Raw genomic sequence first — 15480 nt, forward strand, 5'->3', positions numbered from 1 at the left:
CTTTACAGTCTTAATGCTCAGAATTTCTCAGGTGTGCCCACTCTGGGCACAGGCTGCACTTACGTCCTTACCTACAATCACAGCAACATCTGGACACTCATTCAATACCCCCCGAATAGTTTACTTGCATTTGACTGCTATTCCCCTCTCAAATGGCCCAGACTTTCAGGTACACTTGGCACCACTGTGCCAGTCTTTAAGGTGCAGTTCCCCAGTGGCTCTTCCCAAGGAGTCTCTGCGTGGCTCTAAGAGAGCACTTTGCCAGTAGTGGCCTGTATCCGTGCTCCCTCTGGGACAGTCAGTACAGTTTGCTGAGACTTTGCTTATATTCTTGTTCAATTTCTTTGGAACTAAGTTATTATTTCTGTCCTTATGTTCCAGATGATCCCCCCCAAATATCTACCCACCTAAGAAAAAACCTCTTAAATGAATGAAACTCCAAGTACAGTATCCCGTCCCTTTTATCTTGTCTTTCAATTTCATTTTTCCTTTAATATCTGTTGGATCTGTTCTCTAAAATCTCAACTTTATCTCCAAAAACGCTTTCTCCTTCTCAAGCTTAATTACTCTTCACTTACTTTGTTCTCATCCTGTCATTGCTCCTGTTCTAAGACTGAAGCACATTCTAGAAACACCCCAGACATTCCTTGATTTTCTGAACAAATCTGATTCCTAGAGACACAAGTTTCTAGGCACAGGACTAACTGCCTTCTTGATCTTTGGTTTTAAAACAACTTAATTGTGTCTTTAACTTCGGTAGCTTTTTCATTAAATAAAGCCCCCCATTAATTGCTTGCTGGTTTTCAATGAAAAGCATTGTACAGGTGTCTGCACAGCTCGAGGCTTGGATTCTAAAGCGTTGGCCACAGCTCATATAATTTACAAATCCAGTCAATTTTGGATCACATGGTGGGAGATTACTCTTGAGATTCTGGACAGGCCGTACCACATGACTTCAAGATTAGTCTTGGTGCACTGCCTATATAGGCTTGCATTAACAGTTGAAAACTAGAACTTCAGACTCCAGTGCTCTCTAGCACACATGCTGTGTAAAGTACCCATTTGTAAAGAAATGATAGAATTAGAAGATCACCATTTTGCAAGCCCTAAAAAAAATTCTAGATAACATAAACCAGTGGGTACTAAAATGGTTTGATGGGGAACTTTATAATGATGCACCAGACTGACAGCACCTGAACGCACTGATCAACTGTGACATCTCTAAAAGTGGCACATCAGATATCATGTGCCTGATGTGATGTGAGAGAAAGCACACAATATCTCTTATGAATTATTTTTGTAAAAATTTTTTTGAACACAAATTTTTAATGGAGCTTCTAGATCTACCAGTTTGCAGGAAAAATTGGTGATAGAGGAACATGTTAAATGACACAAAGAGGATACGCTATCCAAATTCAGAAAGTGAGAAAGATGACCTAATTTCTTTAACAAGTAAGGGGCAGTTAAAATGAAAGGGAGCATAAACTGTTATACATAAGACCCTTAAGGACCACACCAACCAAATGCAAAGTACGTATCTCACTAGAATCCTGATTTAAGCAAACCAAGTAAAAAGACATCTTGAAAAGTTTTTTTAATCTATTTTTACTTATAGAAAAGTTGCCATAGTACAAAGAATTCCCACATACCCTTCACTTAGATTTCCCCAAATGTTAACATCTTACTGCATCTACTTTATCATTCTCTCTATACATACATACCCGTATTAGGTGTGTGTGTGTGTTTTCTTTTTTTTCTTTGGGCTGCGCTGCATGGCATGCGGGATCTTAGTTCCCCGACCAGGGATCAAAGCCGGGCCCCTGGGTTTCCCTGGTGGCGCAGTGGTTAAGGATCTGCCTGCCAACGCAGGGGACACGGGTTTGAGCCCTGCTCCGGGAAGATCTCCCATGCCGCGGAGCAACTCAGCCCATACGCCACAACTACTGAGCCTGCGCTCTAGAGCCCGTGAGCCACAACTACTGAGCCCACGTGCCACAACTACTGAAGCCTGCGTGCCTAGAGCCTGTGCTCTGCAACAAGAGTAGACACCACGATGAGCAGCCCGCACACCACAACGAAGAGTAGCCCTCCGCTCGCCACAGCTAGAGAAAGCCCACGCACAGCAACAAAGACCCAATGCAGCCAAAAAAAAAAAAGCCAGGGCCCTTGCAGTGGAAGCCCGGAATCCTAACCACTGGACTGCCAGGGAATTCTCCATATTAGTTTCTTATTGCCAACAAAGTGCTCCTTTACCCTTAACAACTTCAGTGTGTATTTTCTAAAGACAAGAACATTCTTACACATACTACAGTACAATTACTGAAATCTGGAAATTAATATGAATACCCTAACATTTACTACAGACCTTACTCAAATTTTGCTAATTGTCCCACTAATATCTTTTACAGCAGAAGAAAACCATATTTTCTTGGTCCAGGATCCAATCCAGGATTACACAATGTGATACCTCTCTAGTCTTCTTTAATTTGGAACAGTTACTTCAGTCTTTGTTTTTCATGACCTTGATTTTTTGAAGAGTAAAGGCCAATTATTTGTAGACTGTCCCTCACTTGGGTTTAGCTGATGTTTCTTCAGTATATTCACATTATACATTTTGGGGAAGAACCCTGAAAAGTGATGTTTTGTCTTCCTCATTGCATCTTATCAGGAGGCATACAATATTTGTCCTGTAACTGGTAAGGTTGTAAAAAGACATTTTTGAGACAACTAAGGAAAACTGAAAACATATGATATTAAGAAGTTATTGTTAATTTTGTTAGATGTCATGATGGTATTGTGGTTGTTTTTTAAAAAATGGTACTCATCTGTTAGCTGTATATACACTGTAGGGGAAAGTGAAGTTATTTGTCTTGAGGTCCATTTCTAGGGAGTTTAGTAACTCCAGGTGGAAACCAATAATAATAATATAGTCAGATCTTGATTTTTCCAAAATAGTGTCCAATTTGTGCATCATCCAGGACTTTGACCACTGTTCCTCTCTTCTGTGGCTCCTCTTTTGGTCACTACATTCACAGCTGACCCAATGTAGTACAGAAAGCACACGTCTGTCAAATTCTGTGACTTGCTGGATGACGAAAGCCTGTGGGGAAGTGACTGAAACTACCGGTTGAAATTAGGTTTATAAATAATTTGAACATTTCACTTCTTTGTGATTTGCACGTCTTCCTTATTATAGATAAATATGAGTCTAATGAAATGAGATCATTTACAATGATTACATAATAAAACTTTAGAGCCCATATACAAAAAGTCTTCATTTTATTTAGTTTCTACTTTATTTTTGGGAAAAAAATTCATTTTTTAAAAGTTTATTTTGGACTTTCCTGGTGGTGCAGTGGCTAAGAATCCGCCTGCCAAAGCAGGGGACATGGGTTCAATCCCTGGTCCGGGAAGATCCCACATGCTGCAGAGCAATTAGGACCGTGTGCCACAACCACTGAGCCCACGCTCTAGAGCCCATGAGCCACAACTACCGATGCCTGCGAGCCTAGAGCCCATGCTCCACAACAAGAGAAGCCACCGCAATGAGAAGCCCGCGCACCGCAACGAAGACCCAAGACAGCCAATTAAAAAAAAAAAAAAAAAAAGTTTATTTTACCAAAGACTAATCCTTTGCTGATGTTCAAATTTAAAGTATTTTGCGTCTGTCTCACAGGAGAAAACATGAAACATTGCTTCTGTGGCAGTTTCTTCTAGTTTTTCAAGGACTCATGTAGTCGCAACTGGTTCAAAATACTGCTTTGTTTCAAAGCATGCAGTTTAGATGTATCTTCACTAATGATGGCGATATTTCCATTTTGTTCCTGAGCTGTCAGGTCACTTTCACTGTCAGACAGGGTACACAGTAGAGTGTCATTTTCATAGGTTGGAAAATAATACCTGAAAACAACCATAGATATACTGAATAACCAAAACTATATATTATCCAGAAAATTTCTAGGCAGCTGAATGTACACATCACTATAATTTTGCTAGGTTTCCTTGCCAACAATTTCAACTGCATTTTGCAAAGGCTGTAAGGGAGAGAAATTCTGAATTACTTTTACTTTGACCTTTACTGGCTGACATCAGTCTTACTAGTATCCTTGCTAGCTGGCAATTCAGCCTTTGCTTGATATCTACCATAACAAGACACTTACTATCTTAAAAGGCAGCCTACTCCACTATCAGGCAACTCTAGCTATTAAATAATACCTCCTCCCATAAAGCTAAAAATGACATCTCTCTCATTTCTACTCAAAGGTCCTGGTTCTTCCCTAAGGTTAACAAAGTTCAAATACAGTTATTCTTTCATACACTACTCCTTCAAATATCTGATAAAAACAACTGCTTCTGCTTGTGAGGTTTTTTTTTTTTCCCTCCCCCAACCTAATCATCACTATTTCCTTCATTATAAATTATCAAAAATTAAAACATCTAAAGAATTTTAAGTCTATTACTCTGGTTCCTTCTCTGGACACACTTTGTAGTTAGTTCTGAAATCTAAAGGTTTCGACCTGTATGAGAAGAATTATAGGAACAGGGTCTCAGGTCAATCCAGGGCTGACTTTGCCTCTCATAAATCTGGGATATTCTAAAGAGGAATTAAATAAAGGGATGAAATAATGGAGAAGGAGCAAAGAAATATATGTCTGGTTGAGCAGTACTCACTGTGGTTGATCCCATGTCTGTCTTTCAGGAAGCAGTGAAGTATGTTTAGCTTCTTCCATGTGAGTCCTTAAGTCTGCTTTGGACTTGAACTTCTCATGGCAGCCATAACATCTACATTGGTGAATCTGCCTCCGAATGAAATTGACTAGTTTCACTTGCTGATAGAAATTCAGTCCTGAAAATGACAGTACATAGAATCATCAGACAACTGGTCAGACCCATTTTTGCATTTTTATAATTTTTAAAAGAACCACTTCTCTTTATTAACCAACCTGAAGAGGCAGTGCAGTTTTAAAGCATATTAATAGATACCAAATAATAACAGCCAATACTTATATAGGGCTTATGTGCTAGGCACTGTTCTAATCACTTTCCATGCATTAATACGTTTAATCCTCGCAATACCCTATCACATAGGTGGTGTTACCGTATCCACATTATACATTAGGAAACTGTCCAAAATTGCACAGCCAGTAAGTGTAGAGCCAGGATTTGACACCAGGCTGTTGGCTCCACAGCCCATGTTCTTGACTATTAATCTATTACATATATAACATATACACATGCCTATAAGAGTGGTAAAGTAACATGTCCAAGAGTCTAGGAAAGTAGTCGGTGAGTTGAGGTGTGGGAAGTGAGCTTTTTATGGTCTTGGATACATTAGCAAGTCAGTACTTTATGTCTTCCTGACCCTAATCTTTCTATCATAGTGATCCAATTGGGTACATCTATAATAAATAATCTAGCTACACTACCAAGCAGCGCAGTAGGTGTTTTACATACTCTATCCACTCTTTGTAACATTCTGCTGACCCGAGGCCCAATGTCACACAGCCAGTAAGTGCTAGAGTTGGAATATGAACTCTAGTGTGACTTCAAAATCCACGTTTTTTCCACTAGTCCCCACCACATTATGATAGATATTAACCATTAACTTGTATTTTATTTGAAGCAATCATATATGTAGAAAAGAAGAAAGACTATATGAAATTAAAACCATATGTGAATATTATAGTTCAAAATGGTTGTGAAACACTGCTTCAGGCAGTTCTGTTGAGACCATCTGTGGAGAGACACATTTTGGCTGTGCACTCTCCAATCACAACTGCACAACGCAGGCATCGTTTACGGGATGGTGTATAAAAAAACGCAGCATCATGGAAAACAACTTCCGAATCAAACTTACCAAGTTCTGACTTTATTTTGAGGAGATCAAATTCATGTGCATCCTAAAAAAAGGAATGAATATATCTGTGAGCATATAAATTACTTAATCTTTCAGGCTGAAGTTATAAACAGACAGCTTATTCACAGGAGTTTGAACACTGTAGAAACTCAGTCTCGGTTCATCATCTGCTTTTGAAGTCTTCGAAATCTAACTGCTTCCCCCCACATCCAACTGCTTTGTAAAGCACAGTCCAAACAAGTCATGTCAATCAGTTAAAACATTTTAATTGTTCACAGCTTGTATCTACAGTCTTTACAATTTACTCTGTATGCATTCTGCAGTCTGACAGAAGTGTCCTCAGTCGCTAGGTAAGATGTGGCCCTACTGTACTGCGTGTCTGGACTAGAATTATGAATATAGGTCCTTTGCTCCACAAGCAGATAGGTAATTTAAAAAATTCTGCTCTTCGTTTTATGCTGTCAAATGTTTAAACCTGCAAGTTTCTCTTCACTCATATCTTCCCACAAATTACATGTCTTTTGATTTTCATGATGCATAGACTTATTTTTATTCTGTTCCACTCCTGCAATCGCCCATCTGGGTAAATGCTTCAACTTATAAGCTCACAGAGAATAAAGACCGTCTAACTCCCTGTGAAGGTATTCAGTGTAGCATCACAGTCAGGATAATTAAGAATTGCATGATAGGTTATCACTGAAAGTAACCGAGCAGAGGTTGAGGACACCAGTCAAGGATACTGCAAAGGGAATTCTTACACAGGATAGGGGGACCAAGGCTCCTTTCAATTCAAAGATACTAGGATATCATGAGTTACATTTAAACACTGGAAACTATACACACATACTAGTGGCAACCTGTTTCAGACAAAATGACTCTGTTTTCACTTGAGTAAATGCCCATAGCCTTTTGAACACCTTTCAGGTCCCTGTTTTTATGAATGAGAATGGAATGAACATGGGTGAAAAAGGAGAGTCTGCTCCACTATGACAGAGTTGAGTGGGGGGAGGGCACATCAGAATAACACAGTAATATTTTTCTATTACACTCAACTCTCTACTCCCAATATAACATAAAGATGGCCTCCAGAAAGGAAAGCGCAAACTGGAAATGTCCTCAGATTTCTTCTCTCCAAATCCTTTTTTTTTTTTTTTAAATTTTTAAAATTTATTTTATAAATTTATTTACTTATTTTTATTTTTGGCTGTGTTGGGTCTTCGTGTCTGTGCGAGGGCTTTCTCTAGTTGTGGCAAGCGGGGGCCACTCTTCATCACGGTGCGCGGGCCTCTCACTGTCGCGGCCTCTCGTTGCGGAGCACAGGCAACGCAACGACGCGCAGGCTCAGTAGTTGTGGCTCACGGGCCCAGCCGCTCCGCGGCATGTGGGATCTTCCCAGACCAGGGCTCGAACCCGTGTCCCCTGCATTGGCAGGCAGATTCTCAACCACTGCGCCACCAGGGAAGCCCCCGGGAAGCCCCCAAATCCTTTTAACTGAAGGAGCTGCAAGACCACACCCTGTGCCCTCTCCACCTCCATGGCTCCCCCACCCCCATTTCCCCCAAGGGCTCTGTAAACGGCAACTTTTTCTCTTCCTGCTCTCCTTGTTCACCAGCATGGGAAACACTGGAAAAAGACTCAGAACCTGTCCATATCCTGGGTACTGTTCATTGTGGCTGCAGATCCCACAGTCTAAGCCAGAACTATCCCGTAAGCATCTCAGAGGTGGGATGGCATCAGTGGTCTGTGAAGTCCCAAACTCACAGTTCACCCAGGTCCAGTCAGTTGTACTTAACTGCCCTGAGTTCTAGTTCTCCTCGATGGACCTGCCCTGTCTCTTCTGTTTTGCTTACAGCACTTTTAGGAAGGGGAAAATAATTGAGAAACTAAAGGTATAAGATGATGAGGCTGCAGTTACCATCAGTTTCTCCCTGTTGGAACAACGAAACAAAATTCAAATGAACAAAAGCGTCTCACCTCCATGTGGACACATAATTTCTCAATTGTTTCTGCTTGCTTTTCACAAAACAGGCAGACAGCAGAGAGAGGGTGTCCTTCCCAATCAGACCAGTCACTGTGTCAGAAAGAAAACAGCAAACATGGAGATTCTCTTCATGAAGAGGGCATCCTGCAGTGACTTGGTATTACTTTCTGCTCCCCAGGAAACCCTGCCATTCTCTTTCAGCTCTGACATTTCTGTAAAGACTGTCATATCATATTATGACTTTTTGATACAGTTTCTGAAATTCAAATTAGCACCATGAAAGTAATATAAGTAGCAAACAGGTGCTGCTCCATTTTCTTACATTTGCCTCTCTGAGCAGCTATTTCACTACGAGATCAGTGCAATGTCTTTCTGAGACAACCAGCTTTAATTTGCAGAGAAGATATATCAGGAAATGTATGCTCTCTCTCATTAACCATGATCACTAAGTGCGCATGCTGTGAGGTGCAGTGCTGGGAGTGTGTTTCTGCATGACAAATGGCGTTATTTTAAAAAGGCAAACCTTTATCTATCATGTGGGAAATACTGATCATTTTAAATGGGGCAAGTGTTAAATGTGATGGCAAATAAAGAAATCAAAAGGCATACAGGGCCCTTCTTACCATTTTCTCCCCTCCCTGCATTTATTTCTTGAGATACTGTCAACTTCTTGTCATTCCTAAACCAGGAGAACCAAGATCCCAGGAGAGACAAAAGGCTGAACAGCTTTGAATGAAAAGAGGATGAGTAACAGGGAATCCTTTTAGGTTGAAAAGAATACTTCTCAAGCTTATAATTTCAAACAAAGAAGCTGTGACTGTTTTAAGCTAGTCATCAACGGGATGAACACAGAACAAGGTTAACCTCAATTTAGTTACATTCACTACTCCAATGGCAAGCTAGCATGGAGAGAGAGTTCAAAGATCATATCACTTTAAGGTCTAGAGACCAATGGACTAATAAGCAAAGCACTTTGGAATATATTTTTCTCTGAATTATATATTACCTGTGTGTTCAATGAATAGCTTTAGTAGCAAAACACTATTTAGTTGGAATAACAGTTGCTTTAGTGATTCTTATGTCAAAGTTATTTTGGTATTATGATTATTATTTTTTATTGAAGTATAGTTGATTTAAAATGCTGTGTTAGTTTCAGGTGTACAGCAAAGTGATTCAGTTTTTTATATACATATGTATAAAATGTTTTTATATACATATATATTTATATACATATATATTATTTTATATATATATATTTACATACATATATATTCTTTATCAGATTCTTTTCCATTATAGGTTATTACAAGATACTGAATATAATTCCCTGTGTTATACAGTACGACCTTGTTGTTTATCTATTTTATATATAGGACTGTGTATCTGTTAATGCTGAACCCCTAATTTATCCCCCCCTTCCCCCTTTGGTAAACATAAATTTGTTTTTTATGTCTGTGAGTCTATTTCTGTTTCGTAAATAAGTTCATTTGTATCATTTTATTAGATTCCACATACATGTGATATCATATGATATTTGTCTTTCTCTGTCTGACTTACTTTACTTAGTATGATAATCTCTAGGTCCATCTATGTTGCTGCAAATGGCATTATATCATTCTTTTTTTTGGCTGAGTAATATTCCATTGTTTGTATACCACAAACAGTTTATCCATTCAACTGTCCATGGACATTTAGGCTGCTTCCATGTCTTGGCTACTGTAAATAGTGCTGCTATGAACATTGGGATGCATGTATCTTCTTTCTTTTTCTGTTTTGTTTTTGGCCACACCTCACGGCACGTGGAACTTCCCCGACCAGGAGTCTTAACCACTGGACCACCAGGGAAGTCCCATTTATCTTTTCAAATTAGAGTTTTCATCTTTTCCAGATATATGCCCAGGAGAGTGATTGTTGGATCATATGCTAACTCTATTTTTAGTTTTTTAAGGAACCTCTATACTGTTCTCCACAGTGGCTGCACCAAGTTACGTTCCCATCAAAAGTGTAGGAGGGTTCCCTTTTCTTCACACCTTCTCCAGAATTTATTATTTGCAGACTTTTTGATGATGGCCATTCTGACTGGTATGAGGTGTCAAAGTTATTTTGAATTCAAGTTTTTGCTATATTACATGAAATGATGCATGGCTTAGAGAGAGGGTTCTCTTTCTTTTTACACTGTCTTTTCAGAATGGTAATTTTAAATCAAACTAAAGAACTGTTTTCCTTCTCTTAAACCACTGTAATTAAGTAGCATCAATAATAAGTCTTACTCTTCCTGATGATCTAGCAACTCCCGATCATCTTCTAGTTGAACTTCTTCCCAGGATTTTCCAAGTTCCTTTGTAGGAAGAACAGAGGGATTAGAGATAAACAGGAGGGGTGAAGGAGGAAGAGGGGAAAGGAGAAAGTAGACACAGAACTCAAAAACAAAACAAGACAGAACCCAAATGCAAATGGTTTTAAAATAATACAAGCAGAATATATTAAAGCTGTTATTTCAGGGATAAGAAATGGTAATCAAATTTTAGAATTTAGGATATATCCTAAATGGTTAGGATTTGGGATATATCCTAAATCAAACATTTAAAAAATATGCAAAAATGTTTAATAATATTTTCATATGTTTTTCTTTTTGAAGAAGCAGCGATAACCTTTCAGTGAAATTCTTTTCTCTTAAATGTTAATCAGTGTTTCTCAACCCTGGATCCACATAAGAATCTCTTGGGGATCTTTTAACAAAAACCACTAATATCTTTTGACAGAGACTCTGAAACATCCTCCTAGCCGGACTCTGTTTCTATTTGAGGTCCCCTGTGGTCTATTTCCCAGACAGCAGCCACAGTGAGCTTTCCAAAGGGCACCTCCCTGTTTGTATGACCCCTCCCAGGGCTTCTCACACACTCAGAACAAAATTCAGAGGCCTTACCATGGCTTATAAGGCCTCCATGTTCTGCCCTGGCCCCCTCTCCATCACTATGTCCCACCACTTTTTCTCTTGCTCAGCTGGCTCCAGCCAGACTGCTCTTTTGCTATTGCTCGAACACAGCAAGCTGACTTCCACCCAGCTACTTCTCTACTTGTCGCATCGTCTGCCTGAAACACTGCTCCCTCACATATCCTAACATGGCTCCGTCATCCTGGTCTCTGCTTAAACGTTACTACCTCTTTTTCTGACTACTCTGTCTAAAACACCCGTCCTTCAAGTTACTTTTTATTCCTCTAGGATGTTTTATTTTTCTTCAAAGCATTGATCACACCCTGAAATCATTTTGTGTATCTATTTGTTTTCTTATTTGCTCTCTGTCTTTTCTACTAGAATGTCTGTTTGGACATGGCCTTTGTTCATTGTTACATTTCCAGGGCTGGGCACACAGTGGGTACTAGAAGTATTTTTTTGAATTGAATTTTAACTGAAAACATCTAAAAAATGTGATCTCAATTTAGATCCTACCTCAAAAGGTTTCTGTAATGTGGTTAAATAGTTAATGTATAAAAAGCACATGGTACATGGTACCAGGTAATAGTAGGTACTCAAATATCTACTCAAATCCCTTTTATCTCTTACAGTTCATGAAGGAGTTCCACCCTTTTAGGGCTATGTCTGGCAAATTTAGTCATAGTTTCAGCAAAACTTTATGTAGTGATGAGAAGGAATGATTTCTTTGGGCCCAACCATGTCTCTTTTATCCCTTGAGTCCTTTCTTTCTTTCTCTTGTCCTTTCTTCTCTCTCCACTCAATCTTCCCACCGTGCCATGCAAAACAAACAGTGCATTAAAGAAGGATGCAGAAATACTAGTGGGCACTTTTTCAAGCAGCTAAACTATGGCAACTGTCAAGTCCAACCTCACCTGATATAATACAGATATCCTTGTTTGATATCCTTCTTTTGGAAAAACATTACCAGAATTCACCTCAGGAACATTTTTTTTCTCTAAAAAGGTATTCATTTAACTAAAAACAAAGAACTACAAGAGCCATTATGATTTAGAGAAAAAGAAAATCTATCATTCATCAACTTAATGAGAGGTTTTGAAGCTGTCATTATCTATCAGCTAAATGATGCATAAACTCAGACATGCAGAGATTTACCATAACGTCATTAGAGATAGTTAATTTGGACTCTATAATGTACTTCCCAGAGTCGTCATGAAGTGTCTAAGCTTCATTATGAACATCAAGAATGGCCTCACCATTGCCAACATGATCCTTGTTAGATGGCATTTTTGGTGATGAATTAAATCTTTTATGTATTACGTAGTCTCTCTGGACTTGGACTAATACCCCGATGGGCCATTTGGGGTACTATCATTCTCAACAATACAGGCAAATGTTACTTATCAATAAATGTTTTGAGCCCAAAATGATGAAAAATATCTTTCACTGTCAAACTTCCAAACTCAAAGCATTACTTTGCAGCTTTCTCAGTATTAAGTACAACATGGGGATTTATCTAGGCAATACAGCACTAACCATTTACCATTTGAGAGGAAAATGGAACTCTGTGTTCATTAGCATAGGAAACAAGCGATTTGCAAGTGACAGTGGCTGAGACTTTCCTAGAGTGCTCTGCCTTGGTACAGTTAAATATATGACTTATTACAGGAACAAGACCCAAAGAGAAAAAAAATTTAGTCTCTAATTAAGACACTGTGCCTGCTAGTGAATCATGTTAGGAAAGAAAAGAATACCAGAAAAACAAAGTTTGGAAGGCATGTCAGTAAAGATGTTCAGAACACTTCCTCAAACCTCTGCATCAGTTGGCTTACGATCAATGACACGGTGCAATAAAACATGGAAAAAACTTAACACGTGCTTACACAAGAAATCCATCAGAAACAGAGACAGTGTTTTAAATGTAAATATTAATAACTGCAGTAGAGAGAACTATAACAAAACTGAAAAACAGGTTAAGAGCCTACTTTTGTTACAAATGGCTTTGTGTATTTTAAAAATAAAAAAAATTTAAGTCAAAATGATAATATCACTGTAAAAATAGATCCCTTTAGAAAAATTCAGGGCTTGAAACGTGAGCACTTTAGGAATATGTAGGTGGAGCCTCAGTGATGACGTTACGCAGTCTGCTGCCCTCTGAGGCAGGGGTATTTGAACGTGAAACTGCCTGGGACCTTGTCCCCTTCGCTTCCCCAACTCTCCACTGAACCCTTCTGTCTGTGAGAAAATAAAGCAAGAACTCTAAGTAGATAATCTAGACTATGCAAAAGACCTTTAATATACTTATTTGCAAGTCTGTTAATATTAAAAACTTGATATGAGTAATTAAACATGGAAATTATTTCGCCCAAGAAAGAAAAAGGAATCTATCAATTTGCTGAGCTGAGAAGAGACCAAAAACAGCCTCATGTGCCGACTAGGGATCAGGACACCTTTTATGGCTCTCCCACCTTTTATGACTCTCAGAGTGTATCTTGCCAAGAATATCCTGGATGCTTCCATTACTGCTGGTCTGAAAATTCTGCTTGGAGGTGAGACACTGTGGATGCATGACTCAATGGCTATATAGATCTGCTACAGGAGAGGTTGAAACATTAACTCTGTACACACCATTACAAAGTGTTGAAATTAATGTGCTTACATGTCTGGTTCTCATACCAACCTCTAAATTCCTTGAAAGTAGTGGCTTAAATCAACCACCTGTTCTGTCACATTTTTCTTTCTGTTCCACCAGGGTCTGGTACCTAGAAGTCACTCAAACATTTGTAGAATGTTTGCAGCCAATGAAATTGCTTCTGAAGGGAAGAGGATGTGAGAAATGGATGTGCAGACACCAGTTACTAATACAACAATTCAATCTTTTGCCCACATCCACATACTCATGTCAGCCTTTTCCCTCAGAGGAATAAACAATGAATGTCTCTCTTTTCTTTTCTTTTTCTTTTTTTTAGCTTTTTAAAAACTAAAGTGGGAATTCCCTGGTGGTCCAGTGGTTAGGACTCTGAACTTCCACTGCCGGGGCCCTGGGTTCAATCCCTGGTCGGGGAACTGAGATCACGCAAGCCGTGCAGCGCGGCCAAAAAAGAAAAAAAAAATCTTATTGTTGGCCTCAATGGGAAAGCATATAGAGCTAAGATAGGTAAGGTTGTGGGTTAGAGCCCGTAAGGGGCTGATTAAAGTTAGTTTTACCTTGACCTTGGCTCACTTTCTAGTTTGGTGTAAAAGATAATAGGCAAAAGTGTGTATGTGTGTGTGTGTGTGTGTGTGTGTGGAGATCATTATGAATTTATCACCATTAATTGACCAAAAAACCCAACCCAAAGGATAAGAGGTAGGTACTACTATCATTTCAATTGTAAAAACTGAGGAAAAATTGAAGGAAACTGATACAGAAAGCTCCAGCTACGTGACCCTGGGAAAATTACTCAACTTCTCTGTGCTGTAGTTGCCTAATCTATAAATGAGGATAATGACAAAACCTGTGTCATAAGGATGTGGTTAAGAGTAAAAGACTTAATATAAATACCAAGACAGTACCTGGCACATAGCAGGTACTCAAATGCTGCTAGTTAAAATCAAACCAAAAACTTCTATCGATATTACCCTAAAATGATTTAATTTTCATTTTATATGTTACTGAAGCCTCTACATTCTCTTGAAGCACTTCTCTCAAGCCATGATTCATCCCACATGAAATCTGGGCACTCCGTGGGCAGTACAATCTAGCACACTCATCTAGAGACAGCTGGTCCTCACGGATAATTTCAGTTTTCACAGTCACACTACTTGATGCCCAGGGAATGAAGTAACAAACTTTTCTAAAAGTGACAGCAGAATTTGAGTGAGCAGTTTCTTTGAAGTCTCCTCTAAAAGATAAACACCTCCAGCTATATACAATGTTCTGCTAGTCCCAAGCTCTTGACTATTAGTTTAAAAGAGCCCCAGAAGGAAGTACTGTTAAATTGTTTCCACAGCTTTCTGCAGTAGCTGAATATTCTTAGACTTAACACTGAAGTCCACCCCCTGTAGGATTGGGCTGGGCCCTGAAGCAGCGTTTGCTCTAGGAATTAACAACTGAGTGATTTCAAGAGAAGATTGAAAGACTCAAAGGGTGCCTTTGCCTTTAGCTAGTTGTAAAACATTTGTAGCTAACCATGGCAACCTCTCAGAGCCAATCTTCAAACACACGCTAATTCCACTTGTTTCTCAAGGGGAATTTTATTTTAATATGCTAAGGATTAGTTAGAACACGAAAAAATTCTATCCTAAAAAGCAGAGATTTCCAACATAATTCAGGATATGCTTGTTTCTGTCCAATAGATAAAATGGCTCATTATTATCAATTATGCCTTTCATGGCCAATGGGTGTGGATTAAAATTCTTACAAATTTAAGAGCAAAAAACAATTTCCATTTGCTTTAGAAAAGTGTCAGAACCAGAACTCCCCATCTTTTTTTTTTTTTGAGCATTTAAAAAAATTTTTTTTAATTTAATTTTATTTATTTTTCTATACATCAGGTTCTTACTAGTCATCCATTTTATACATATTAGTGTATACATGTCAATCCCAATCTCCCAATTCATCACACCACCACCACCCCCACTCCCCCTGCTGCTTTCCCCCCTTGGTGTCCATACGTTTGTTCTCTACATCTGTGTCTATATTTCTGCCCTGCAAACTGGTTCATC

At 38.9% G+C, this 15480-nt stretch overlaps 1 protein-coding gene across 3 annotated transcripts in view; it reads right to left on the reverse strand.

Annotated features, from left to right (window-relative positions):
* Nucleotides 1–15480, reverse strand: part of ZNF277 (zinc finger protein 277) — a 134555-nt gene that overhangs the window by 17897 nt on the left and 101178 nt on the right. For 2 of the 3 annotated variants that reach the window (XR_009504999.1, XR_009505000.1), the window contains exons 8-12: nt 10109–10176; nt 7832–7928; nt 5858–5900; nt 4672–4846; nt 3620–3900 (exon numbers count right to left, since the gene is read on the reverse strand). Coding sequence is in view for 1 of the 3 variants with exons in the window: in XM_059933586.1 (XP_059789569.1) it covers nt 3714–3900; nt 4672–4846; nt 5858–5900; nt 7832–7928; nt 10109–10176 (570 nt within the window). In the remaining 2 variants the exon portion in view is untranslated. Of the gene's footprint in view, nt 1–3262; nt 3901–4671; nt 4847–5857; nt 5901–7831; nt 7929–10108; nt 10177–15480 lie in introns of those variants that run through there. The other variant, XM_059933586.1, reaches the window with a different exon arrangement.

This window comes from Balaenoptera ricei, chromosome 9 (genome assembly GCF_028023285.1).
Source record: "Balaenoptera ricei isolate mBalRic1 chromosome 9, mBalRic1.hap2, whole genome shotgun sequence".
In the NCBI taxonomy this organism is placed as follows: domain Eukaryota; kingdom Metazoa; phylum Chordata; class Mammalia; order Artiodactyla; family Balaenopteridae; genus Balaenoptera; species Balaenoptera ricei.